The following is a 25649-nucleotide window of genomic DNA, read 5'->3' on the forward strand; positions in this document are numbered from 1 at the left end:
GGACGAGTATAGACATCCAGGTTGGCGGCCGTTCCGGCACCTGGACGTCTATACTCGTCTATGCTTCTCGTGGGAGCTGCCCAGTGCACCCACAAGATTGCGGCAGGGACTCAGCTGTAACACACAGCCGGGACCCTGCCACACTGCCGGGACCGAAGTAAACTTCTGTCCCGCCAGTTTAACCCTTACAGCCGCGGTCGGAAGTGACCGAGGGCTGGAAGTGTTATGACAGAGGGAGGGAGCTCCCTCTGTCACCCCTGCAGCTCCCCGAAGCGTGATCGCGGGGACCTGCCGCACTGCCGGGATGGAAGAAAACTTTAGTCCGGGCAGTTTAACCCTTACAGCCGCGGTCGGAAGCGACCCCGAGCTGTAAGGAGTTTTGACAGAGGGAGCGGGCTCCCTCTGTCTCTCTCCTGTAGCACCCCGCAACGATCATGGGGTGCTGCTGCTTACCTGGGCAGCCGGGGGTCTTTACAAGGACCCCCAGGTCTGCCCCGGTTATTGCCTGTCAGGATGTGCCAGAGGCACGTCCTGATATGCTGCCTGCTAGTGTAAAACTAGCAGGCAGCATATATCTAAAATGCTTTGGAATACTAAGTATTCCAAAGCATAAAAAAAAAAGTGAAAAACATATAAAATGAATATATGTATAAAAACAATAAGTATAAAAAAGTGTAAAAAAAAGTGCAAAAAATTAATAAAAATAATTTATTAAATAAATATAATGAAAAGTTAAAATGTATAATGTGTAGGATCACACGGCGCACATCCGCAGCATATTACATGCTGCGGATGCCCGCCAACAATCACAATAATGAGCTCCCTGCTGCGGCTGGGTAGCTTTGTGTGTCCACTCATAGCGGCGGATTTCCCGCCGGCAGTCATGAGCGGACACACTGAGCTATCCAGCCACAAGTGATCTCGCCCTTGTGACTGCCGGGGGGCATCCACGGTGTGAAATATGCTGCGGATGCGCTCTATGTGACCCTACACTGCGTCCCGTTCATACAGCTTTTCTGCAGTGTTAGAGGTATCCGTCAGCATAACGTCAAAAAGAGTGATGCTGACGTATACTGTAGCAGCTCCATTTATTTCTGAATGAGATGGCTAGAGTATACATTGGCATCCATTTTTTGACATTACAACGGACACCTATACTGCAGAAATACAGTATGAATGGGGACTATTCACATAATGATGCCCTGAAAGCCAAAGAGGGTTCCTCTCCTTCTTGGTCCTAACAGGCGGTCAGGCAACCAGATATGGCCTAAATAGGGGTACTGCCCAGCCCGGGACGTACAAGGTGATAAAATATGGGTGCATTTCCTCCATTTCAAAAGCGACTTACCAAAATGATGTCCCACAAATAAAGAGTTTGTGGGAAAAAAAGCTAATTGCTATTTTTCCACTGACTTTGAAATAATTCTAGCCACACAATAAGGGCTCAACGTACTCACTTTTTCCCTAGGTGAATACTTTAGGGGGTGTAGTTTCAAAAATGGGGTCACTTCTGGGGGGTGCGGTATTGTTCTGACAGCTAGAATGCTTTGCAAAATGAAGCTCGGCCTATAATTTCTATAATATCCTCAAAGCCAAATGGTGCTCCTCTCCTTTTGGGTCCCACCATGTAGCCATGCAACCAAATATGGTCTAAGCGGGGGTATAACCGAACATGGGACAAACAGCGTAATAAAATATGGGGTGCAGTTTCTACTTATTAGATGCAATGCACAAAAAATATGTCCCGCAAATGATGCATTTGTGAAAAAAAAAAAGAAAATTTAAGTTTATCCACTGACTTTGTATCCATTCCAGCCACACAAAAAGGACTCAAAGTACTCACTTTTGGTCTAGATGAATACTTTAGGGGGTGTAGTTTCCAAAATGGGATCACTTGTGGGGGTTCTGTATGGTTCTGGCAGCTAAAACCCTTTACAGGCATGAAGTGCGGCCTATAATCCATTCGGCCTAAAATGATGCCCTGAAAGCCAAATGGCGCTCCTCTCCTTCTGGGTCCTACCACGCGACCAAGGAACCAAATATGGCCTAAGTGGGGGTATTTCCAAACACGGGCCGAGCAGCTCAATAAACTATAGGGTGCATTTCTTGCAATATCAGAAGTGATGTACAAAAAAATATGCACCACAAATGATGCATTTGTGAAAAAAATGCAAATTTCAAATTTTTAACACGGAATTATTTTGTAATACATTTTGTAATAATTCCTGCCAAAAAACTATGGTGTTAAAATACTCACTGTACCCCCTAGCGAATACCTTGAGGGGTCTAGTTTTTAAAATGGGGTCAATTGGGGGGAGTTCCTATGTTCTACTACCTTCAAATTTCTGCAAACCTTGCATAGCACATAAAAAAAAGATGTACTTTTCAAATTTTCAAAATTTTAAGTTAAATTGTTAGGCTTCTAACTAATTTAAAATGTTAATTAAAAACAAAAAATGCTGTCAAAATAAAGTAGACATCTGAAAGTATAAGTTTCATAAACAATTTGGTAAATAAGTATAAATATATGCAACCTATTAGTGTTAAAATAGCAAAAATCTTAATTTTTTTAAAACCGCCGGTCAATTCAGACCAGCGACTTTCGGCAATTCCGGTTCCCGACGCTCGCCGGTTGGGGAACGGACTAGCATGCCTGCTGAAATCATTCAGCAGGCATCCCGGCTCATCAACAGAGGGGGTCCTGAGATCCCTCCATATCAGCGATCGCCACAGATCGGTGGTAAATACAAACCAGCGATCTGAGGCGATTCCAGGTCAGGGGGTCACATGTGATAAGGATGATGAGCAGTGGTGTAATATACACCACCAATCATCATCCGTACTGTACTGGGAAGTGGCAGTGTTGGCACCCCCCCAGTACAACTGTGATTGGGTGGCCGTAGTGACCGCGCCAATCACGGCAGTATGGGGAGGGGGAAGGTGGGTGAAGAAGAATGTTGCTCCATTCTGCCCACCACAATTCTGTGATCTGGTGTGCACAACGGAGCCCCATGCTGCCATCTCCCCCCTCAGTTTGAAAAAAGTGCCCCCTTGCCCCTTTTCTGTGGCCCCTTGGCACAGAAAGCAATCAGGGGCAGTGTAGATTAAGTAGGGACAAGTTTGGATAAAAAAAAAAAAAAAAAAAAAAAAAGATGTCAAAATTTTATTTTATTTTTTTAAAGCGTACCATACTTTAGGTATCCACGGGTCCGCAGTACCTTTTGCTGCATGACCCCGGCCCTACTGGGTCGCTGCGGTCTACCGCCAGTTTTTTTTTTTTTTAGCGCAGACTTTATTTTTTGCTAAACGTGTGGCCGGGCCCACTTAGCTATAAAAGAGCGGTCTGCCACCATTAGCTAAAGCCAACCCGCCGCTGATCAGTCCCATAGTACTGATCAGTGTTTTTTTTTTTTGTGGTGCTGGTACTTTTTCAGGTTATAGCAGCTTTTTTATTTTTTGCACCAAGTGTCACCAGAAGCAGGCCTGTGCTGTGTGGATGGATCTTACCTCTGTGTGTGGCCTGCCCCACCCTGTCAGTGATTTTTCACTGATCAGCGTTTTTTCGGGGGTTCAGGCAGGTGCATATTTGGGGGTTTCGAGGTATGGCATGAAGATGTTTAAACTTTGTGAGTATCTCCGGGTACACTTGCAAGTTTATGGTGTATGAGGGACGACATTTCTGTATTGAAACCCCAGAATGTCCCCCCACTCTGGGTGTTAGCGTGAAAATCCTTTGGGGCCTTTTGCATCCATCACTAGATAAAGGTTACAACCTTTACATGGATAACTTTTATACTAATATCCCTTTCTTCACATCCCTCGATCCACGCTCACTTGTGGGACAGTCCGGAAGAATCAAAGAGGCTTTCCTTCCTATCCACTCCAAATTCATATTCCCTGGGGTGAGTCCCGTGCCCTTTCCCATGAAAACCTGTTGCTGGTCAGGTATAAGGACAAGAGGAAAGTCCTTATGCTCACCAAAATTCATGGGAGCGGGCAGCACCCCTGTCCCTGTGCGAAATACCGTGGGACCGGTCCTCAAGCCCGATTGTATTCTGGACTACAATCGGCATATGGGGGGAGTTGATCTATGTCCTGATCAAGTCCTCAAGCCATATAATGCAATGCGGAAAATACGGGTATGGTACAAAAAGGTGCGGTCTACATGATACAGGCTGCCATGTAGAACTGTTTTTTTTTTTTTACTGTCCCAGTATGCTGGCAGCACAGGGACTTACCTGCAGTTCCAAGAGGAGGTTCTAAAGGTCCTCATCTTTGGTGACCGCCAAAGAGCGGGTCAGAGCACCTCTGGAACTGTGGGTCTACAGCCAACACTTTCCAGGTGAGGTCCCCCACACTGCAAAGAAGGGACGATCCCAGAAAAAATGCAGAGTGTGTCGCAAGAGGGGGATTCGGAAGGACACCACCACTCAATGTGTTCTACATTTTTAATCCTTTCACCTAATTTTAATTCCCCAGAATTCGACTCCAATGAACTAGTCCAGAGTACATTGTCTTCCAAATTATAAAACCAACCCCCTACCCAAAAAAAAAAAAAAAAAAAAAAACCTCTTTCCCAATACCCCCGAAAACTTTCCCCCCCCCCAAAAAAAATGGGTCATGGGAGACAAACTCAACAGCATTGGGGGGTTTGCATTTGCCTCAAATGTGCAGCGCTCTCTCCTCACCTGGGCAGGAGGTAACAGAATAGGGATTGGGACACCACATTCCCAGCATGATGATTCAGAGCATAGGGTTTGGAGTGGGCATCATTTTTAAGTTCGGCTATCATTCTGGGAAAATAATTGGCATATCAGTACCTTCCCTCCCATAGTGCACTTCATCTAGTCCTGGTAAATAAATTTAGGGTCACATGTCTGTTCCAAATCTCCACTTCACCCCTATACACCTTCCCTAGGGGGTGTACTGTTTGTAATGTGGGTGTTCCTTTCTTGTATTTTCCTCTGAATGTATGTTACTGTTAGGGCCGTAAGAAACATCGGCCTCAAATGCGAAGGGTTCTCACTCATGAGCTCTGTCATATTTCCAGGCGACAATTCGGAGTCACATGTTAGTTGTTCCCAGAAAGATGAATCAGAGCATAGGTTGAAAATTGTAATTTTCAAAAGCTACCCATCATCCATTCCTGGAAAATAAATTTAGGAAACACCCGTGTTCAAAATGTCCTCTTTAGCCCTATACTCATCCCTCAGGAGGGATACCTTCTGTAATGGTGTCACATGTGGGCGTTTCATTTTTGTATTTTCGGTTACGTTATGTGCTCCGGCCGCACACGCTGGCCATGAGTGCATGGTCCCGTTACCTGCTGCTGCCAATGTAGCTGGGACTCGCATCGCCAGACGCGCCCGTATGTGAGCCCCAGTCCGTCACTCACCGGGTGTTTCTCCTTCCACTCTGCTATGGCGCACATGTACCCATCCCCTAGGGGACACACGTTGGAGCTTTAAGATTTGAAGGGCCAGTGCGCTCATTAGTTTAATTCACCTGTGGCTCATTGATAAATTCCTCCACCCTCCTCACTTCCCTGCCGGATCTTTGTTGCCTTGAGCCTGAGAGAAAGCATTCCTGCTATTGCCTTGCTGTGTATCTGATCTTTTGCTCCGTGACCTCATCTTGCCACCTGCCTACTGACCATTTGCTACATTCTTGACTACCCTACTGTGCCACCTGCCCTGACCTTCTGCTATCCTGACGAGCTGCCTTCTCCCTCCTGTGCCTCGCATCTCCTCAGCCACCTGTGTGGTCGAGCTGTGCCAGGGGTAGCGAGCTGGGTTCCACCTGCCACAGCAGCTCCATCCCGCTTTGTGGCGGGCTCTGGTTAAAACCAGCGGCACCTTAGACACCGCTCCCTGGTACGGTCCGAGTCATCTGCCACACAGGTCCAGCGGATCCACATCCACTGGGGCTCCTGTCTTCTGAAAAGTGAGTGTTACATTTTCCTCTGAATGTATTTAACCATCAGCTACTGATATGCCATAGGCCACAAATGCAAACAGACCTCTATGACTTCTGAGCCTTGTTGTGCGCCCACCCAGCATGTTACCTCATATGTGGATGTATTTCCATAGTCAGGGGGAAAAGCCCTCCAAAATTTGTAACCCAATTTCTCCCATGTAAAAAATTGGGTAACCCCAGCATTTTAGTGTAAAAAAATTAAATTTTTCAATTTATGGCCCACTTTTGGGAAAACCTGATGGGTGTAGGTACTCACTGTACCCTCCCTCCCCCCTTGTTAACTTCCTTGAGGGTATAGTTTCAAAATTGTGATCTCTTGCCGTTTTTTTTTTTTTTTTAATTTTATGTCAGAACCTCAACCATTGCAGTGTAAAGCACCACTTTAGGCCTCAAATTTCATCGGTGCTGTCTCACTCCTAAGCCCTGTTTTGCACCCGCATAGTGCTTTACCGCCTTATATGGGGTATTTCTTTATTCTGGAGAAATTGGGCTACAAATTTTGTGGAGCTTTTTTTCTCTTACTACTTGTGAAACTAAAAACATTTTGGGTGATACCAGCAATTCAGTGTTAAAAATCTATTATTTCACTTTTATGGGCCACTGTTCAAAAAACATGTAAGGTGTAAGTACTCACTATAACCCTTGTTTCGTTCCTTGAGGGATGTACTTTCTAAAATGATGTCACATGTGTGGGGTTACTGCTGTTCTTGCACAATGGGGGCTTTGTAAATGCACATGGCCCCCAACTTCAATTCCAACAAACTTTTCATTCCAAAAGCCCAATGGCACTCCTATTCTGAGCATTGCAGTGCGCCTGCAGAGCACTCTACATCCACATTTTTATTTCTCAGGTAAAATTGCACTACAAATTTTGGGGGCCTTTTGCCCTATTATCCCATGAGAAAATTAAACATTTGGGGTACCACTATCAATATTGTTCGAAAAATCACTTTTTTCACTTTTACGGCCCACTGTTCAAAAAACCTGTGAGGTGTAAGTACTCACTGTAACCCTTGTTATGTTCCTGGATGGGTGTAGTTTCCAAAATGGTGTTACATGTGGGGGGTTTCTGCTGTTATGGCTCCATTGGAGGTTTGTAAATGCACATGGCCCCGACTTCAATTCCAGCTAAATTCTCTCTCCAAAAGTCCAATATCCATATCAGCCTACAATACATTGGGAGTTGTCCAAATAATAAATATATCAGTACAACATGCCGTTGCGAGAAACTCTTCTCATGTAGTCACTCATACTCATCCGCCCGATGCAGAGGAACATTATACCGACATGTACTAATAAATTAATACACTTCATTCTACCCATAAAAATAGCTCTGCTCAAAAAGAAAATCCACATCACCACAATATCAAATTGTTTAACATCTTTCTAGCCTTCCCCACCTGCGTGCTCATTTTTGGAAGCGCGTATGACCACTATTTTCTGCCCACCACCCAAGCAGCTTGCTCTATGCTCCTTCGGCCGCTTGTCTGCAACTTGAATCATTATGAAAAGGCTTTAATGTCTATTAATTATAAAAATATATTTTTTTCTATAGTAATATCTTACAAGCAACTTCCCGTGTATAATTGTAATATTCATGTATGATACACCAGCCGCGATCAGTCGTGGCCAGACCTGTTCAGCCAAAGTGAAGCCCCAAACACTTTCCCTGTTCACTACACCAGGGGGGCAATGGATTTTAAAGAAACTAAATCTATATTTGGATCTCCTTTTGACTCTGTGCCGGTGCCTTGCCAGGCTGTCCAGTACTGACAGTTGTTGTAGTTTGTGAAGCGCTGTAGGAACATCTTTTTTTCTCCCACCGCTTCAGCAATTCTGAACCTTTTACTCTTGCAAAATGGTCTCCCATTACCTGTGTGACCGTACTTCTAACTGTTTAAGAACACATGATCACCCTGTGTAGCCAGAGCGTGCCCCTAACAGGATGCACTGATAGGAAACCTGACAAAATGAATCACTGCGGTAAATACCGCAATCTAGCAACACACATATTTCTATTGATATAAGTTGTGATCATTGCACACAGAAAAAAAAAAGAGTTTAAATCATACTAAGGAACATAGAAGAATTTCTGTTCCACTTTTATTATCTCTTTCTTACTTATTTTTGTATGAATTTTATGTTATGTAATATTTAAACATGGTTTTCGGGGGCTTGCCGAATATCAAAGGGACGTCATTATCAACTTCCAATCAGGAAACCTGACGAAGAGGGGATCCCGCCCTTCGAAACACATAGTTTCACCTGCATGCTTTAAATAAATATTAAGTCCGCATTTGGTCGGTTATTTGCCCAAATCCAGACATAGACCTTCCGGAGGAGAGCACCACAGAAGACATCATTTTTTCGGGAGCATCCTTCTCCCCCATCTGCCATTTCCAAAAGTCCAATGGCGCTCCTTCTGTTCTGAGAGCTGTAGTGCGCCAGCAGAGCACTTAACATCCACATATGGGGCATTTTCTTAATTGGGAGAAATTGGGCTTCAAATTTTGGGGTCATTTTTCTCCTATTACCCCTTGTGAAAAAGAAACATTTTCATTTTCACGTCCAACTTCAACGCAAAGTTGTCAAACACCTGTGAGGTGTTAAAGCTCACTATACCCCTTGTTACGTTCCTTGAGGGGTGTAGTTTCCCAAATAGTATGACATGTGTTTTGTTAGTTTTTTTGCTGTTCTGGCACCCTGGGGACTTGCTAAATGCAACATGCCCCCCAAAAACCATTTCAGCAAAATTCTATTTCAAAAAGCCAAATTTTGCTCCTTGTCTTCTGAACATTGTAGTGGGCCAGTAGAGCACTTAACGTCCACATTTGGGGCATTTTCTTAATTGGGCTTTAAATTTTAGGGTCCATTTTCTCCTATTACCCCTTGTGAAAAAGAAAAAAAATGGGGTAACACCATCATTTTAGTGTTAAAAAAAAAATGTACATTTTCATGTCCAAATTCAACGCAAAATCATCAAACGCCTTTGTAGGGGAGTAGTTTCCAAAATAGCACGCCATGTTTTTTTTTTTGCTGTTATTTAGAGTTATTAATATATAAAGTGAGAGTGGTCATATTTGCAAAAAAAAAGGGCTGCGTCCTTAAGGTGAAAATGAGCTGTCCTTAAGGGGTCCTATTGCCACCATATCAAGTAAATGTGCGGAATGTCTGCCCACACTTTCCGGGGGACATACCACTAAATTTTCAGCCACGTGAACATGGACTTAGACAGGCAATAAGTAAAGTGTACCATTCCTGGAGTAGTGGAAACAGGTTGTATGATTACATTTGTGCCAAATGTAAAGTTTGTAGAAAGCCTTTCCAGAAGAATGGGAGCTTTTATAACTGCATCCATACACCAACTTCATATTAATGCCTATGAATTTAGAATGGATTGCCCTAAAAGCACCTGTAGGTGTCCCAATACTTTTATGTATATAGTGTACGAAATAAAGAGGGGGGGGTGGAAGTAAATTAAAACTAAATTTTTAATCTAGTCCATTAAAAGTAACACACAAAGTGAATGAAAATACAGGAAACCCTGGCGATGGTTTCCTGGAGCAAATAGACGCAATATACCATATCACTCGCAGTTAATACACAAATAAAATAGAGTAATGATGCCAAGGTACACACTGCACCAACTATATGCTAATATTTGACACACCCATACCTCACAATGCCCTACGCTTTTTGGTACACCAGTCTTGGGGACCTCATCAGGGGCTATATACAGTATGTGTAAATCAATAATCAGTCAAAATAGTAGACAGAGGACTGTCAATCACAGTCTCCTGTGACAACATCAGATAGTATATATAATCTATAGCAAGCAGCACATGTGCTAGCTGCTGGCAGTATAGCATGGCTCCCCACCACTGTGGGTGCACGCAGGAGACTTTTCAGGACGCCATAAGCAACTTACCATGGTCTGGATGGCTCTTTATTTATTATCTAGGTTCCTGCCATATACTAGGTGGTGCCTAGTTGTCAAGATTGCCAGATTTTATATTTCTTGAGGGCTGTGACTTTATTGGCAGCACTTAGTCCTCTGCTGCTATACATTATATATACTATCTGACGTTGTCACAGGGGACTGGAATATGACTGACAGTCCTCTGTCAACTATTTTGACTGATGGTAATTGATTTGCACACACTGTATATAGCCCCTGATGAGGTCAACAAGACTGGTGTACCGAAACACGTAGGGCATTGTGAGTTATCGGTGTGTCAGATATTAGCATATAGTTGGTGCAGTGTGTACCTTGGCATCATTACTCTATTTTACTTGTGTATTAACTGCGAGTGATACGGTATATTGCGTCTATTTCCTCCAGAAAACCAGTGTTTCCTGTATTTTCTATTACTTTATATTTGTATGTTACTTTTAGTGGACTAGATTAAGTTTTATCTTACCAGCAATATTATACGCCCCAGTATACAGTGTATGGCAGTTTTGATAAACTGAATAGGTTTTAAATGCCTGCACTTGAATGCTCTGAATGGAGAACTTTACTGTATAAAATCAGTCCCATTTTTGTCAGATTCATAACAGGCTATTGATGATCTGAAAACCTGTGAATTGAATTCTGCAATTAGAACACTAGAGGGCAGTGATATTCTTCAAAAGTCATTTCTAAGACTTCTAAATGGAAAACCTAGTTTTCAAAAGCAGATTAATTTTTAGTCTTGTAGGAGATATACATCAGGGGTACTCCATAATTTATAGCCCAAAATATGCCACTGTTCCTCTGCATAGTAACCTATACTTTCCTATACAGTGAAAATTTAATCTACCAGTTTATGCCAGGGAAGGGATGTGAACAGAGTCTAGAGGTAGAGTTATCAAACATTTTGCAGAGGAACAGTGGAGCAGTTACCCATTTCAACCAATCAGATTCCAACTTTCATTGATCAGGGGCCTTTATAAAAATAAAAGCTAAAATCTGATTGGTTGATCTATGTACAGCTGCTCCACTGTTCCTCTGCACAAGGTTTGCTAAATCTCCCCTATTATGTTTTACTAGTCCTAAATGTTAATGTTGATTTAGAGATGCTTCAATGTTTTAGATTCTTGGTAGGAAGACATAGGCTATATTCACACTGTCAGCATACATTCAGTTCAACTGATCGCAGTATACTAGCAACTTACTTCTGTCCATTTCTGAGTGGATACTCTTATTTTGTGGGAATCAAACATGCAAGCACCTGCCCACTGGTAGACATTGCTCAGTCCATCAGTGGGTACCGCTCGGGTTGCATAGCAGTATACTTCAACATTCTGCTCGTATGCTATCATACCAAACATGCAAATCAGATAACATTGAGCATACTCTTAAAGGGGTGGTTCAGCAAAAAAAATAATAATTATCCCCTATCCACAGGATAGGGGGAAAAGTATCTGATCGTGGGGGACAACTGTTGGCCAAACCTCAAAAATAAATTCCTTTCAATAGGCAGTGTCACATAAAAAAAAAAATGTCATACATTAAAGGACATCTGTAGTGCAATATAAAACTTATTCCCTGTCCAAAGTATAGGGGATAAGATATATATCACAGGGTGTCCTAGCACTGGGGCACCCGCGATCTCCTGGATGGGGCTGTGGCAGTCTGCAGTGTCGTCCCCAGCAGAAAGCCGCGGCACACACGCCCCTTCCATGTCTCTCTATGGGGTACATAGAGGGGGCGCGTTGGCTGCCGTGTCATGCAGTGATTGAACGCCTCCCATTTCAGCATACTGCCACGGCCTCGTCCAGGAGATCACGGGGTGCCCCAGCACAAGGACACCCTGTGATCTATAGCTTATCCCCTATCCTTCGGATAGGGGATAAGTTATATTGCACTACAGATGTCCTTTAATAGTACAAGCAAATATAGGAAACAGATCTTGTTTACACCTCAACATTCATGGTACTGTGTATGGCTTTTTAAGTGTCAGTGTCACCAGAATCAAAGTGATTTGTTACTTTCAATGTCTTCCCCTTTTAAGTTTAAAAAAAATAAAAAAAATAAAAATAAAATTCTCTCTCCTCGAGTTTCAAATCAGATGAAATCCTAGGACATGAGGAGTCATCGCAGTCGGGATGAACCTATGTTGATCTTTGGGTATTTAGGTGGTATAGCACTGGGACCTGGATCTGCCAAGGCATGCTTTTCTGAAAGAGAAAACTGAATTTCTTATTTAATAGACATGCATTGTTCTTTTACTATCATACGAATTCACACATTACACAGTAGAAGTTTGTAGGACTCCTCTAAAAGGTAGTTGCAAACAGACTTTCTGGTCTTTTTCTTAGTCTCCTAGGGTCTCTCTCTCTCCCTAAAAAAAAAAAGAAAAAGATTGGTTAGAGAGACATCCCATATATTAATTGGCTTAGTCAGAAAGGGAGTTTATTGGAGTCTGCCCATCTCAGAGTTTGTGGCCTTCTGGAGCTTTGCAGGCTTCTGTAGCCACGCTGGCTGTGTCTCCAATATGGGTAACATGGCTCTGCTGCACCACAGCACACTGCTCCCCCTGCCATTTTATAGGCCACAAACCAATATAACCAGATCACTTCTGACAACAGAATGTCACATAATTTCCCCTAAATTCCTGCCTAGGAAGCATGATAGAATGCCCTACACCTGCCTTCCGACCCTCAAAGCATACGAAGAATCTCTCCCAGTGTACCACAATAAGCCCAGGGCCCTAAAACTAAGCTTTTATTATATTAACAAAACGTGACACTAACAATTTATAAAACAATGTATCGCTGCACATTTATTAACTTTGTTAGTTGTTATAACAATCCACAATTAATTGACAATAGCCAGAGTATCATGTGACGCAAGGCTCTGACAATTTCTCCTAAAACACATACCACCCCTATCATTCACAACTTGCATGCCCATAATTCCTCCTGATGATGGCAGGGATCTGCTGAAACATGTAGAGGGGACACATTCATGTGTTAAAATAATCAGTGTTTCTAGCATATTTGCTGGAGGACTGCAGCCTCATATAAACTGGTTATTGATAAATGTGGATTGTTATAACCACTAACATACAGCCAATAAATGTGCTGCAACACTGTTTTATTGTGTCATGTTTTATGTTAATATAATTTAAAAAATATGTTTTAGGGGATTTTCTTTTAAAGGGTTCTTGTGCCCTGGGCTGCAGCCCGGGGTTATTGTGATTCATTGTTATTGGGAATCCTGGCTCATCCCTTTGGGGTGCTTCCACTGCCATGTGACTACTGCTCAGAGAAATATAGGCTACAGAGAGGATTGAGCTGGAGGCCAACAGAGGCACTGATCCCTAACCCCTTCCAGGTATCTTCAGTGTGGTCTTCTGAACACTCTCAACCCATCCGTGTAGGTACTGGTGTAAGGTTTGACAGGGGCCTGTTTCCTTTCCCTAGAGTGATTGAGCATCCATGGTGCATTTATCGGGGGGATGCAGTGATGTTTTTTGACATGGAATCTGTGCCAGGGATAAAAGGTGAGTTTAAATAACTTCAAACTAAGGGTGTGTTCACATACTCCGGTTTTAAATTGCAATAAATGACTATAAAGCCAGGGATAAAAAAAAAAAAATTGCATAAAAGGAAAGCAGACTTCTTTTCAAATCCATTCCTAGCTTAATATTCAATAATTGGAATCCTGAAAACATGAATGTGTGAACAAACCCTAAGTATATGTTAACTTATGAATTCAAAAGTATGTAGCCTTAAACACTGTAGTAAACATCTCAAGCCAGCAAAATCTTGCACTCACACTTTAACAATAGACAACATAGCAAAAAAAAAAATCCATATACACATTTACAAAGTTACACAACTTTATGTTAAATAACTGTTTAAGGCATGACTTAATAAAAACACATTTATATATTTCCTCCCCCCCATGTATCTAAAGAGGTAATCCAGGGATAGAAACACAGAGCCAATTTCTTCCAAAATTACCACCCCCTGTGCTCAGGTTGGGTGCGGTATTACAACTTTGCTCCATTTACCACAATGGAACTGAGCTGCAATACCACACACAATTTAAAGGAAAGAGGTGGTGGTGTTTTTGGAAATAAGCTTTGTATTTCTATCCCTGGATAACCCCTTTAAACCAAATTTAAAAAAGGAACATGTCAGCAGGAAATACATTATGGACCCACCAGCAGCACTAAATCTAAAGATACAGTGTCCTACCATGCTCTGGAGAGCACAGCTTAATGGGGATGTGTTGAGAATATTAAAGCAGTATTTTGTGTGTCCCCAAAAACCTTCATATAATGCTGGGGCTGTTGTGGGAAATAAAAGATCCTGTTGTAGCTTCTTACAGTCCCCTCGCTGCTTGTCACTTCTGCCTGCTGAGATGAGAGGTTGAAGCAGGACCTGGAAAACATGATGTCCAGCTCCCATTGAAAAAAAAATTATATTAAAAGTATATTAAAAGTCCTCAGTTTAATTGATCTTAAAATCCCAAAGAACAAACAAAGGAGGATAGAAAAAGTCACAGAAATGCAGACACGTTTCGAACCAATTGGTTCTTCGTCATGGCAAGGTGCAGTGACATAACTACTTAAATACTATATGAACAAGCAGGACCTGCCTGCTCAGCAAATAACTAGCAGACAAAAGAAAAGGTTAGGTTTTGCTCCGATCTTGTGTTTTGAGAGCAGGAAGAAACAAGAAGTGAGCAACTATATAAGGTGCTGTAATGGGGAGCTGCGGGAGACTGGGGGTAAGCAAGCATCCTTTTACTAGCATACAGCAGGTGCCATTTTAAACGTAAACTTTCTAAACACATCGACATGGGGCTGTTATCCGGCCAACAGTAGGACACAGTATCACAAGATGTCATTTGATTGGTGGTAGGTTTATAACAAATTCCCTGCTATAAGGCTCCCTTTGAAGTTCAGTGCCATACTGCCACTATTTACTTGTCCTATATGACAAATATATTTTGAGAAACTGGAAAGCAGAAAAAATATAAACAACTTTATAGTAATGTGTACATAACTACCTGTGGATAATAAGACTTAAAAATGTACATACAAACCTAAGACAATACTTGTAAACGCCTGGCATACTACAAAAGGTTAGCAGGGCACCATAAACAGGGGTCCACACTGATTCCCTGAATTAAGGGTCTGGTTCAATAAGCAAAGAACCCAACCATTTGATTCTCTCACATATGACTTTGTTGGAAGCCCCATCTATTTTGGTGACGCTTAAGTGTAGGAATGCATTTAAAAAGCCATTGAAAACAATAGAATTATGGTAAAAAAATAATCTACACATTGTTTATCATAACTAAGCAGCAGCATCAAGCACAGACCTGTATTGACATTTTCTTTGGTTCAATTGATTAGAGTAGAAAGTCTTCAAATCGATGAATACAGCCAGTACTACAATGCTAATGTACATCAAAATCTTGACTTTTTATTTTAATATAAAAATGCAGCTCTGGAAACCCACCATACATATATGTCCCTAACATAATGCTTTAGGTCTTAAAAATAAAGTACTAATTCTATATACATCACATGTACCATACAAAATGTATCCAAAGGTTCTATTGCTACCAAGCTTCTAAATTATAACAGGTTAGCTAAACCCATTTTTAGGGGTAAAAAAAAAATTTAAATAAAAATTTATATCACAGGAAACCAAATCTTATATCCCATAACAGATTTTGATGCATATTTTGTCAAAAGCACATTGACAGTTATGTGCCTGAAATAAAATATGTAATAGAATTTGACAAAATTAAATTTTCATTTTAAAGCAAATTAACTTTCTTAAACAAACCAGGCACATATCAATTAACACATATATATATATTTTATGTATATAAAAAAAATAAAATCTATGGGAGAAAGGTAGTGGGAATTTAAAGAGAACAATGTGCTGATAAACCCTTTTCTCCAAACCATTAAAAATATATAAAAAAAAAAAAAAAAATATGAAACCTTTTAAAATAAAGGGGACAAAGAAAATTCACTGCAGTCGAAAGCAACAAGGAATCATCTCTTTGAAAGGGAACACACAGATTGTACCAATATTTCCTACCAGATCCAAAAAAAAGGAATGTTGGTGGAATTTATGACACAGGATAATGTTTCTTATATAAACCGAAGCATATTAACTTTGTAAGGGAAGAAAAGAGTATTTGCAACTGTTTGAATCTAGACACCAGTCTCAACAGCAAGTAGATTTTCCCAATGCCTAGTTAAAATAAAATATTTATATATAATAGCACATTGTACTCTTTGCAATGGTAAATACATCATTTAAAATACTTATATAGTTACAGTAGTCAAAATAGGAAAGTGGACACGCTAGGCAGCAGTATATTACTTAAATATAATTTTCAACATAGCTATTTTCCAATCTAGCGTATTAAAACAAACAATCATAAGGTAAAGTGGTGCTAAGAAAAAAAAAAAAAAAAAAGTACAAATAAAACTAAAAATTTTAAATCAAATAAAAATCAAAAACCCTTTAACAGGTTTTAACCTGAAAAGGAATTTATGAATCATCTCAAAGTCAGAATAAGTTAAGTGTTTCCCAATATACATTTATGTACACATTATGAACACTATAAACATAATAACATTTAACAACTTTAGTGGAAGCTCCTCCAAACTACAGTTAGATAAAATCATCCAAATGGCAGCAATAGGTTCATGCTCCTTTAGAAAAACATCTTCACCCATTCAAAGATTAGGAATTGTGTCTTCAATACATTCTTTCAGAGGACGAGGTTAGAAATAAAGCTTAAAGAGTACATGAGGCGTGTTGTGTTTCGTAGCACCTTCCTTAGTCAATATCACTGAAGTCGCTAACGGATTCCCCTTGAACCCTGCTTAAATGGTTCAATGCGCGGTCATAAGCGACACGCACAGCCTTCCGAATGCTCGAGTTACGTCCTTCCATCATTTTCAACTTGTCAATGGTTTCATCTATGCCAAGAGGAACCATTTTGGATTTTGGAAGCCATTGCCTACAATATGTATATAAAAAACATATATAATGTCAAACAATAGATATTTTTATACACATATTCATCAGATCCATTTTTCTATTGGACAGCTTTGATAAATGAGGCCCACTGTCTTCTTAATGGTAATGCAATTCATATGGCTTTTTTACTGTCTGCCCTACTGTCACTGTGACAAAATTATAAAAATATGTAAAAAGCCAGACAGTATTCTACACAGTTTTATGCAAATACAGCACACATTTATTAATACCTATCAATACAAGGCAATTTCAAGTAATGGGATGCACATCATGCATATATCAGTCATTACATTATAATACCGTCTTTATATGCAGTGTATAAGTACTCAAATCTAATGACAACTATCCAACATCACATGCTATATTTGACCCAAGCACAATTACTATAGAAACCACGTTGGAAGAAAAAAGGAAAAACCTGCACTACGTCAATGTGTTGTATTATTCTGATAATAGAGACTGCTGCCATTAGGGAATACACTTGCCACGAAGGGATGGACTTTGTGTGCAATAATGTTTAGGTAGGTGGTGTCAAGATTTGTAGGACTGTCAGCACCAAAGGTTTCCAAGCAGAACATTGCCCAGATCATCGCCATAACTGCTTCTTTCTATAGAGAATCCTGGTACAATCTCTTCCTCAGGTAAGTGCACCTAGCTATCCACATGATGTAAATGGTGACTTCTCAGACCAGGCCATGGTCCAGTTCTTATTTTCACATGTCCACTGTAGGAGCTTTCAGGGGGATTGACTGGGGTCATTATGTGCAGCCTGACTGGTCCACAGCTATGAAGCCATTCTCCACATGCTTTGTGTTCTGATACCTTTCTATCATAGCCAACATTAACTTTCAGAAATTTGTAGCATAATATTTTGTGAGGTTAAACCAGACATACTGCTCTATGCTCCCTGCACACATTAATAAGCCCTTGCATCATGACCTTGTCAGTTTTTTTACTGTCCTCCTTTAGTCTGGCATCATAGACAGCAGATAGTAACCACTGCATCCTGGGAATATCCCACAAGACATGACAGTTTGTAGATGCTGTGACCCGGAGATCTAACCAATTCCGCCCTTGTCAGTCACTCAGATCCTTACTCTTGTCCATTTATTCTTCTTCCAACACATTAACTTCATGAACTGACTGGTCAATTGCTGAGAGTTCCATTGTAACACCTAACACCAGTAAAAGACCCATAGAAATGAATAGTACTGGACGTGGCTTGCCGCGGTCTGAGATGGTGGTGTGTTAGGAGAGCTCCTTCACCTCAGAGGCCTGAAATCCGCTTCATCTGCACCCACTGTGGCTAATCTGATGACGAGGGGCACCCATAGAAAGAAGAGACTGTCGCCAGTCTGCCTGAACCCTCTGACTCCCTCGGGACCCATCGCCCGCTATTTAACCCAGGCCCTTTCGTCCGCACCAGCCTCCCCGCCTGCCTCTCCTGGGCCTTTAAGCAAGCTGCGCTCCTGTTCAGTGGGTGCTGCAGCTGTGCGCAGAGCCAGCGCCGGGACCTCACAGTGTGCCGGCTGAGGAGCATCACGTTCCCAGTTCTGCACCTCTTAGCTCACCTGCTTCTGCCTGCGGGGACCTGGACGAGACGTGGGAGAGCTGCCTGCTTACCCTCTTAAGGCGCTCTGCAATGGACTGAGCCTCAGCTGCGGTCAGTGTGTGCGGGCTGCCCCCTTCCCCGGGCTCTCTGTCTGGTGGTGAGTGACGGCTCTGCCTCTCCATCCCCTGTGCCTGTCACTGTTTCTCTCACCCAGCCTGCGTGCTCCCTGAATAGCTGAACCCCTTCTCCTCCAGCCATTGGGGTTGGTCCAGGCACGGCATTATTTAAAGGGACAGTGCCTCTATTACATCCCTACGGTCCCATGCTGATGTTCCAGGCTTCTGTGCTACCTTTGGTCTTCAGGTCCCGACCCTCACGGACTGGGCTCTGACTCCCTACTGTGTGGCAACCTGTTCGGGGGAGGCGTCTTGGGTCCAGCCGGGACTGACGTGACTCACCCCCCTGACACTTCCAGTGGTCCTCTGAGTTTGGCACAATGTTTCTATGGAGTTTTGCTCCATAGTCCTCTCTATGTTATGCTACGTTTCTGAGGTGTGCCCGGTTTGGTGTTACATATGTTCTCCCATGCCTATTTCTCAGTAGTAGTGGGTTGCAGTTATTGTTTTGGCCAGGTCTCTGGGTGTGGAGTTCTTTGTGCCTTAACGTAGTCTTTCTCTGATGTGTACTTCCACCTTCCCCCTTGAGGCCTCGACAAACTTTGTTGGGTTTTTGAATGTACTGTTCATATTGTGTAGCCCTGATCTGGCCTACTCTGGCTTTAGAGCCATTGGTTTGTTCATCATGTCTTTTTGTACCCCTCCTCATGGTCTCTCCCCTGTGTTTCCTGTTTTCCTACTTTTGTGTCTCTCTCTTTGTGGTCCTTCCTCTTTTTTAGGAATGGCGCTTTTCTTCCAAGATCTGCTGGGCCCTCCTCCCTGACCCAACCCCTTTTGCACGCTTGTCTGATTCTGAGTAAGTACCCTGATCACATGCACTGTTCGTCAAACACACATCCTCATGGCTAAGTGAGTCTCTTTGAATGTAAAAGGCCTGAACTCTCAGACTAAGACGTTTACTACAGAGAGTTGGTGGCCTTGCGTGCTGATATAGTCTACCTTGAGGAGACTCACTTTGAAAGGGCGTGTACATTCAACTTACTGCAACACATTTATCCTCAGTCTTTTCTGGCCTCTTCTGATAGGAATGTTGCTGGGGTTGCTATTCTTATCTCTAAACAATGTCCCCTTCAGGTTTCCTCTTCGTATGCCGACCCTTCTGGTAGATTTGTGGTAGTCCAGGGTACCTTGGGAGGCAAGCAACTCCTGCTCTGTAATGTTTATGCTCCTAACAACTCCCAGATCCCTTTCCTGCGTAGGGTCCTCTCTCACTTGCGGCCCTATTCCTCTTCGACCTGGCTTTTGGGGGGTGACTAACTTTGTCTTCTCTCCTATGGATCGACACGCTGTATCTGGTTCGCCACCTACCCCTGCCCAATCACGCCTTTCGGTTCATTTTCGTCAGCTGATACATTTGGTGGGGCTTTATGATCTATGGAGGATTAACTATCCTTCGGATCGCTCTTTCACTTTTTACTCTGATCCTCATAACCTCCATTCCCTTATTGACTATTTTTTGGGAGCCTCCCCATGGTCTGTATGCTCTCTTCTGCCTCTCTTGAACATATCTCCTGGTCTGATCGTAGTCCTGTCCTAGTCTCCTTTTCCCCTTTCCACTCCTCTATGCGCCGCTGTCATTGGCAGCTTAATGACTGCTTAAAAATCCCTCTTCTCGGGACTCGATTCAGAGCAGCATCTCAACTTATTTTTCTGACAAAGAGGGCTCTGTGTCCTCACAAGCAGTTCTGTGGGAGGCTCACAAGGCTGTGGTCCATGGCCACTGTATTGCTCTGGCCCGCTCCCGAGAACTTAGGGCTCAAATACAGCGTTTGGAAACCCTCTTACTTGCCTCTCCCTCTGCCGATGCTGCAGCGCCTGGTGGAGGCTAGATTACAACTAAATGACTTTGCTCTCTACAAAGTGGAACGTCAAATCCTATATGCTAAGCGACGTTTTCATGAAAAGGCCAATAAAGCTCACACTATGTAAGCTTGTCGCCTACGGGATCGCACTGCTGCTCAGGCTCCCTCTGCACTGAAGGACCCTGCTGGCACTCTCCAGCACCACCCTGACGCTGTCACTAAACTGTTCTTTGACTATTACTCCAAACTCTACTCTCTTCCCTCCCAACCGCCCTCTGACCCGGTGGAGCATTCGGACGCCCTTCATTCCTTTCTTTCGAAATGTAACCTCCCGACTCTTTCGGAGGCTGATAGGGGCTCCCTGAATGCTCCGATTACATTGGAGGAGCTTTTGGAAGACCTAAAGTCTCTCCCCTCAGGACGCTCTCCGGGCCCTGACTGTTTTACCTATCTCTATTACAAGACCTTCTCCGCTGTACTTCCTCGCCTGGTTTCTCTGTTTAATACCTTTATGGAGGGCAGTTCTATCCCCCAGCCTTTCCTCCTCTCCTTAATTACTTTAATCCCTAAGCCTGGAAAGGATCCCCACGACTGCTCCAGCTATAGGCCTATTGCCCTACTCAACTCCGATCTGGTCTAAGGTCTTGGCGACTTGTCTATGTAATTTTTTGCCCTCTCTTGTACACAAGGACCAGGTGGGATTTATTCCCTGCCGTCAAGGTGGTGACAATACTAGAAGGGTGATAGATCTGATTGACATTGACATGGTTAATAGGAGATCTGAGCAGGCATTGGTTCTTAGTTTAGACGCAGAAAAGGCCTTTGATAGGCTGGGCTGACCGTTCATGTTTGCTACTCTGCAGAAATTTGGATTCTCGGGCAACTTTCTTGTTGCCCTTCAGAGCCTGTACTTGGCCCCTACGGCCTCCCTGAAACTCTCCTCTGCTTCCTCCCCTACATTTACCCTTCGGAACGGGACTCGATAGGGATGTCCGTTATCCCCCTGATCTTCGTGTTAAGCATTGAACCTCTGGGATTTCGGTGTGGTCTCCGGCTATAAAGTCAATCTCTCTAAATCTTTAGCTATGCCTCTCAACCTTCCTCCCCTTTATCTACTTTGCAACAGGCTGATTACTCCTTCCGTTAGTCTACTTCTGCTATAACTTACCTTGGTGTTTCCCTCACCCCTCTTCTCTGTACTCTCAACTATCCTGCTCTTTTCCGTGAGCTGCGGGCTATGTTGGACCGTTGGCAGACTCAATATATTTCCTTTTTTGGACACAGCGGCGGTAAAAATGACTATTCTCCCTAAATTGCTTTATTTTTTCGAAACTCTACTGGTGCTTACTTTGTTTCTGTGTTCTTGACAAACTTTAATAAAAATTACAGTTTAAAAGAAATGAATAGTACAAGCCTGATCAGTGCATCAGACTATATATAATAAAAGCTACATGGCAAATAAATAAAAAAAATCATTAAAACGAACATCCTTCAAGCCATGGGTCCTTTTTCTAAAGAGCCAGGGTGCTTAATATAAACTTTTAAAGTGGACAATCCACAAAAGGAGGCCAATCTTTGTGACTGACTGCCATTAAACAGTAAGCACACTTACCAGCTCCTTTTAGTGTCAAAAAACAGAACCAAAAATAGCTTTTCTTCAGCTCTTGTTTGCATCTGTTCTCCTGTCTTTAGCACATCCATAGGAGGAACTGGTATAGCAACACCATTGTGATGGCAACCCACGCGTGGCATCTTCGGGTCTATTATCTAAAAGCAGAATACATGTGTCAGATTCTATACAGATATTTCTTTAGGTAAATAATGCTTCACTACAACTTGAATGTGTATTAATAAAGAATAGTAATGACAATGGCAAAACCATCTTACATACATGACACACTATGGCTAGCATTATACATGTCATCTGAAGGCTATGAAAAATTAAAGTAAATGCAGCAGTTCTTACCAATGCTGGATAAGAAGGATAACCGCTGCACTTGGCCCACACCACTTTTAAAGGTTCAAGAAAGGCTGCAGACGCACTTGCAGATACCCACATATTTGTTTGGCCAACTTCTTTAAGAATAAAAAAAAATAAGAGAAATTGGCAGGTATTACCAAGTGGAGCAAAATAACCATCACATTTGTTAGGCTCTTAAAGAAGATCTGATGCTCTCCCACTCTCCCAGCACCAAGACCAAGACACAGGTATGGAAGTCAAGGAAAGTAATCTTTAGATTACACAATCCTATGGTCCATGTGTCTGCTGTAAGGGTAAATTCACTTATGAATCACTTATGTACTGAATATGCTGTAGATTTTCTGATGGTATGTAAATAATAAAACCTGCAGCACATAGTACATGTGAACATACCCTAAAGCACATCTATAAATGCCGTTAGTAGCTTGGCAACATGGCTGAAACCATAACCGCATACAGATCATAAAACTAAAAATATAAAATACCATAAGAAAAACATATGTATATAATTACAAATTCTGGTTCAGAACAGATCTAAATTGCATTGCAACATATTGTCGATATTTAACAACTTTTACTCAAATTAGGTTCCTGTCCTTCAGTCTCCGATCCTTGTTACTAATAAATATTAAGCCTAGGTTTACATGTATTTTGGTCAGTATAGAGTCCCCATTTTGTTTTGTATATTTAGCCAAAACCAGGAGCGGAACCAACAAAGTATAAAAAAACATGTGCTGATTTTATGGAGCAAAATACCACGAGTGAACCCAGCTTTTGGCCATTTATTTTCCGTTTCTTACAGATCCAAACATATTCTCCGATGCTGAATAAAGAAAGTCACTCAATGAGCTCTTAAACTACTGGTGCATTTTTAAACCCCTTCCGCAAAATCAGGTACATGTACCTGGTGATTAGGGATGACTTCTCACAACACCACGTACATGTACCTGATGAGAATAAACTGTCAAAGCGCCGCTGGGCGCTGTGGCAGTTTGAGTTTGGCTGAGCTGCATAGCCGAGCCTCCCAGAAGCCAGCCAGGGACCAATCGCAGCAGTCCCCGGACGGCGATCGCTGCTATTGGTCCGTCAGTGCAGACTGACTAATAGCAGGGATCTGGTGCGGGTCTCCTCCTTCCTCCTCTCCTCCGTAGCTTCACTGTTTGAAGCGATCGGTGGTGAGGGGGGTCCATCGGAGGAGGCCACCCGCTGCCCTCCGATCCTGGGTTAACCCTGTAGACGCTGCAGTCACTATTAAGCATCTATTAAGGAAACAGAGGGAGGGAGCTCCCTCTGTCACTGATCTGCACTCTGCAAAGTGAAAGCAGACAGCCGATGGTTACCATGGCAACCGGAGGACTGACAGTGGCCTTCAATGTCATGGAAACATGAGTGATCAAGTCCCTACCTGAGGTCAGTACAGGCAGATGTAGGCATAATTCAATGGAGTACAGATGTGTACTCCATTGAATTGTGTATAATAGTAAAAAAAAAAAAAAATATTAAAAATAAAATTGTGTATAATACACCCCAAAAAATAGTACCCCCCCAAAAAAAAAAAAAAAAAAAAAAATGGGTCCTCACACAATTGTTATAGCTCACAGAATGTGGCTATGTGGCTTCTTACAAACATGATTTATAAAAATAGTTTTTATGCCATAAATGAATGTGGCTTCTTACAAACATGTGGCTTCTTACAAACATGATTTATAAAAATAGTTTTTATGCCATAAATGAACTAAAATATTAAAAAAGTATATAAATTTGGTATTGCCGTAATCGTATCAACTTGCAGTATAATGTTAAAGGAAATTATCCAGTTATCCAGGAAATTATTATTTTTTTTTTAAGTACCATATATACTCGAGTATAAGCCGAGTTTTTCAGCACGATTTTTCGTGCTGAAAACACCCCCCTCGGCTTATACTCGAGTGAACTCTCCACCCGCAGTGGTCTTCAACCTGCGGACCTCCAGAGGTTTCAAAACTACAACTCCCAGCAAGCCTGGGCAGCCATCGGCTATCTTCACCGGGGAGGCCTCTTCTAAGCGCTTCGGGCCAGGCCCCAGAATAGTCACGTTGCCTTGACAACGACGCAGAGGTACGTTCATTACCAACGTACGTCTGCGTCATCGTCCAGGCAACGCGTCTATTCTGGGCCCGAAGCGCGGAGAAGAGGCGCCCCCGGTGAAGATAGCAGCCCGGAACCACTATCCCACCGGACGACCTCCCCACCGGACAGTCCTGCAGCACCAGACCAGCGTCGAGCGGAGGTGAGTACAGAACTAAAGGGGGTGAGAGGGGGCTGGATGATGTCGAAGGCCGCAGTGGTCTTCAACCTGCGGACCTCCGGAGGTTTCAAAACTACAACTCCCAGCAAGCCCGGACAGCCGATGGCTGCCCGGGCTTGCTGGGAGTTGTAGTTTTGAAACCTCTGGAGGTCCGCAGGTTGAAGACCACTGAGGGCGGATGATAAGAGGATGATGAAGGGGGGGTGTGGGATGATAAGAGGATGATGCAGGGGGGTGGGGATGACGACAAGGGGATGATGAAGGGGGGGTGTGGGATGATTACAAGGGGATGATGACAAGGGGATGATGAAGGGGGGGGGTGTGGAATGATGACAGGTGATGATGATGAGGGTCTGGATGATGACAGGCGGTGATGATGATGAGGATGTTAATGACGGGGGTCTGGATGATGACAGGGGGGATGATGTATTTCCCACCCTAGGCTTATACGCGAGTCAATAACTTTTCCTGGGATTTTGGGTTGAAATCAGGGGCCTCGGCTTATACTCGAGTATATACGGTATCAACTGGCTCCAGAAAGTTTTGAAATTGTAAATTACTTCTGTTATAAAATCTTCATCCTTTCAGTACTTATGAGCTTCTTAAGTTGAGTTGTTCTTTTCTGTCCAAGTTCTCTCTGATGACACGTGTCTTGGGAACCGCCCAGTTTAGAAGCAAACCCCATAGCAAACCTCTTCTACTCTGTGCAGTTCCCGAGACAAGCAGAAAGATGTCAGCAGAAAGCACTGTTGCCAGACAGAAGACAACAACTCAACTTCAGCAGCTGATTATTATTGAAAGGATTAAGATTTTTTAATAGAAGTAATTTACAAAATAAAAATAAAATAAAATTTATTTTCCTGTC

The 25649-nt window shown here is 42.6% G+C and overlaps 1 protein-coding gene across 4 annotated transcripts in view; it reads right to left on the reverse strand.

The window, feature by feature from the left end:
• Positions 1-16693: 16693 nt before the first annotated feature.
• Positions 16694-25649, reverse strand: part of BRD1 (bromodomain containing 1) — a 136260-nt gene continuing 127304 nt past the window's right edge. For all 4 annotated transcript variants that reach the window (XM_056573710.1, XM_056573708.1, XM_056573711.1 and 1 more), the window contains 3 exons: positions 22483-22592; positions 22129-22283; positions 16694-16966 (listed from right to left, as the gene is read on the reverse strand). In XM_056573710.1, coding sequence (XP_056429685.1) covers positions 16783-16966; positions 22129-22283; positions 22483-22592 — 449 coding nt within the window. In that variant the 3' untranslated portion in view covers positions 16694-16782. The remainder of the gene's footprint in view (positions 16967-22128; positions 22284-22482; positions 22593-25649) is intronic.

The sequence above is a fragment of the Hyla sarda genome, chromosome 4 (assembly GCF_029499605.1).
Source record: "Hyla sarda isolate aHylSar1 chromosome 4, aHylSar1.hap1, whole genome shotgun sequence".
Lineage (NCBI taxonomy): Eukaryota > Metazoa > Chordata > Amphibia > Anura > Hylidae > Hyla > Hyla sarda.